At 56.5% G+C, this 2,667-nt stretch overlaps 1 protein-coding gene across 1 annotated transcript in view; it reads left to right on the top strand.

The window, feature by feature from the left end:
- The first annotated feature begins 225 nt into the window (after window positions 1-225).
- Window positions 226-2,667, top strand: part of HAAO (3-hydroxyanthranilate 3,4-dioxygenase) — a 17,028-nt gene continuing 14,586 nt past the window's right edge. Inside the window, exon 1 of the mRNA XM_008058447.1 lies at window positions 226-343. Coding sequence (XP_008056638.1) covers window positions 264-343 — 80 coding nt within the window. The 5' untranslated portion in view covers window positions 226-263. The remainder of the gene's footprint in view (window positions 344-2,667) is intronic.

The raw sequence follows: 2,667 nt of genomic DNA on the forward strand, positions 1-2,667 counted from the left end.
CCAGAAGGGGCCTGGACCCTGTGCCCTCCGCCAGGCGGGACGCCCCCAGGAGGTGGGCGGGGACGGGGGAGCCGCTGCCCCAGGCGCGCGGAGGCTGACCGGCCCGGGCATCGGCACGGGCAGCCGTGGGCGGCGCGCAGGGGGCGGGCTCCGACCAAAGTCCCCGAGGGGCCAGGCCCGCGGGGTCGTGGTCGTGGGGTGGCGACGCCCTTTGCACCCCGGCAGGAGGACAGCGCCGCAGGGAGAGGACGAGCCGGGCAGGCATGGAGCGCCCCGTGAGGGTGAGGTCATGGGTGCGGGAGAACCGGGCCTCCTTCCTGCCCCCGGTCTGCAACAAGCTCATGTGAGTCCCCGGCGTCCCCACGGCCTCCCACTCCGCCCCCCCATCCTCTCCTCTTTCTCCATCTGTACCCTCACCCCCCAGCACCAGCTCCTTGAACCCAGAAACCTGCAGGAGGATGGCTGTTCTCACGGGGTCTTAAGGGGAAGGTGGGAACAGGCTTTTCCGGTTCCGCCACATCGATCTGTTCCTCTTTTCTCTTTTGGGTGACTTTCTGCAGTGCAGATTGTGGCCTCGGCTTCTGAGGAAGGCCCCTCGGGGCTGAAAAGCAGCCCTCCAACCTCAAGGGACTCCATGGACCTTGGGGAAACTTACAAGTTTGGGGAGGGTGGTTTTCAGTGCCCCAGAGTCGCTGCAGAACCTAGGTCTGGGGATGCCAAATTCAACACCGCAACCTGTCCCAGGAGTTGCAAGCAAAGGTGAAATCAGAGGGTCAGCTCCTTTGGGGGGATCTTTAGTTATCACTTTTAGTTATCACTCTTTCTGGGGGTGGACACACACACACACACACGCACACACACCCTAGACCCTGCCTAGTCTCCCTCTGCAGCACCAGACAGGGCAGGCCTGTCCAGCAGCCATCTTTCTCCCACCGACCTCTTAGACCTCTCCTGTGACTCCACCACCTCTCCCCGCTTCCCTCTGCTCCATGGCTGGGCCTCGTGTTCCCCCACATCCAGGCTCACGTCCCCCACGTTCACAGGTCCACAGGACACCTCTCATGGGGCATCCTCTTCCCCAGCCAGCTAACACTTGGACAGGTTGCAGACCAGGCCAGGCAGTTTTCCGTCATCACACCACTCTCATGGAAGACCCACGAGGTGGGGTGTTAATAAGTAACTTCTCCAGTGTCACAGAGCATGTGCAGACAGGCTCCAGACTCGAGCCAGTGGAACAATTCAACTCCGAGGGCCCCAAGGCGCTTGGTCCCTGTGCAGGACCGCATGGCCAGCAGTCAGCACCTTCCTGTCATCCCAGCTTAGCCTCGTCTTTGCCACCTTCCTCCATTCCGTCCCATCTGTAGTCTCTCAATCTCAGTCCTCCTATTTCTCCCCCCATGGGGTCTCACACCCATCTGTTCCTTGCCAGCCCATGGCCACGGCTCTGGTTTCACGCTTGCCACCTCCCTCCCAGCCGGTACTGGCTACGCTGCCTCCAGGCCCTCCACGTAACCCTCCACAAACGCAGGCCTGTCTTCCAGTCATTCAGTAGATGTTCACTGAGCACCTACTGCATGCTAGGTTGTTCTGGGCCCTGGGGGTGCAGCAGAAAACAGACTGACAAGTCCCATTCCTTGTGAGCTACATTCTGGTGGGAGGCGCAGTCAAAAAATATTAACAAACAAGGGGCAGAGGCAGAAGCAGGCAGACTGGCAGGCCACGGGTCAGGGTAAGGACTCTGGCTTTACTCCCGGTACTTGTCTGTTAGGGGCTGCCAGTTAACCTGCCCCAGGCCTCTACCCTGCTTCTGGTGGTCTGCTGGTGTCGTTGGTGTTCTTGGCTTCTGCTGCACCATACTGATCTCCACCTTCATTCTCGCAAGGTGTATGTGTCCATGTCCAAATTTCTCCTTTTTAGAAAAACAGCAGGCTGGGTACAGTGGCTCATGTCTGTAATTTCAGAGCTTTGGGAGGCCCAGGTGAGAGGATTGCTTGAACCCAAGAGTCTGAGACCAGCCTGGACAACAGAGTAAGACCCCGTCTTTACAAAAAGTAAAAACAATAAAGTTAGCCAGGCATGGTGGCCACGTTCTTGTGGTCTCAGCTACTCAGGAAGCTGAAATTGGAGGATCACTTGAGCCCAGGAGTTTAAAGTTACAATGAGCTATGAGCACACCACTGCACTCCAGCCATACTGGACCACCAGTCATATGAACATCAGACCTATTGGGTCAGGGGCCTGCCCTCTTCCTGAATGACTCATTCTAACTTAACTAGTTACATCCCAAGGACCCTTTTTCCAAACAAGGTTACGTTCTGCCGTACTGGGGGTTAGGACATCAATATATGAATTTGGGAGGGTGCACGATTCAGCCCATAACACCTACAGGAAGATAAGTCACCGAGGGTTTGGGGCAAAGGAAAAACAGATCTGGTTTACGCATTCTGACTGATGTGTTGAAGTAGTTCCTGGGTGAACTTGTTCCAGAATTTTCCATGAGTACCTAAGTTATATCTCAGTAAAGTTGATTAAAGAAAAAAAAAAAAAAAAACAGCCAGGCACGGTGGCTCACGCCTGTAATTCCAGCACTTTGGGAGGCTGAGGTGAGAGGATTGCCTGAGCCCAAGGGTTCAAGACCCACCTGGGCAACTTGGCGAGACCTCATCT

Source organism: Carlito syrichta, unplaced genomic scaffold (genome assembly GCF_000164805.1).
Source record: "Carlito syrichta isolate Samal-C Ts95f unplaced genomic scaffold, Tarsius_syrichta-2.0.1 Scaffold303343, whole genome shotgun sequence".
In the NCBI taxonomy this organism is placed as follows: domain Eukaryota; kingdom Metazoa; phylum Chordata; class Mammalia; order Primates; family Tarsiidae; genus Carlito; species Carlito syrichta.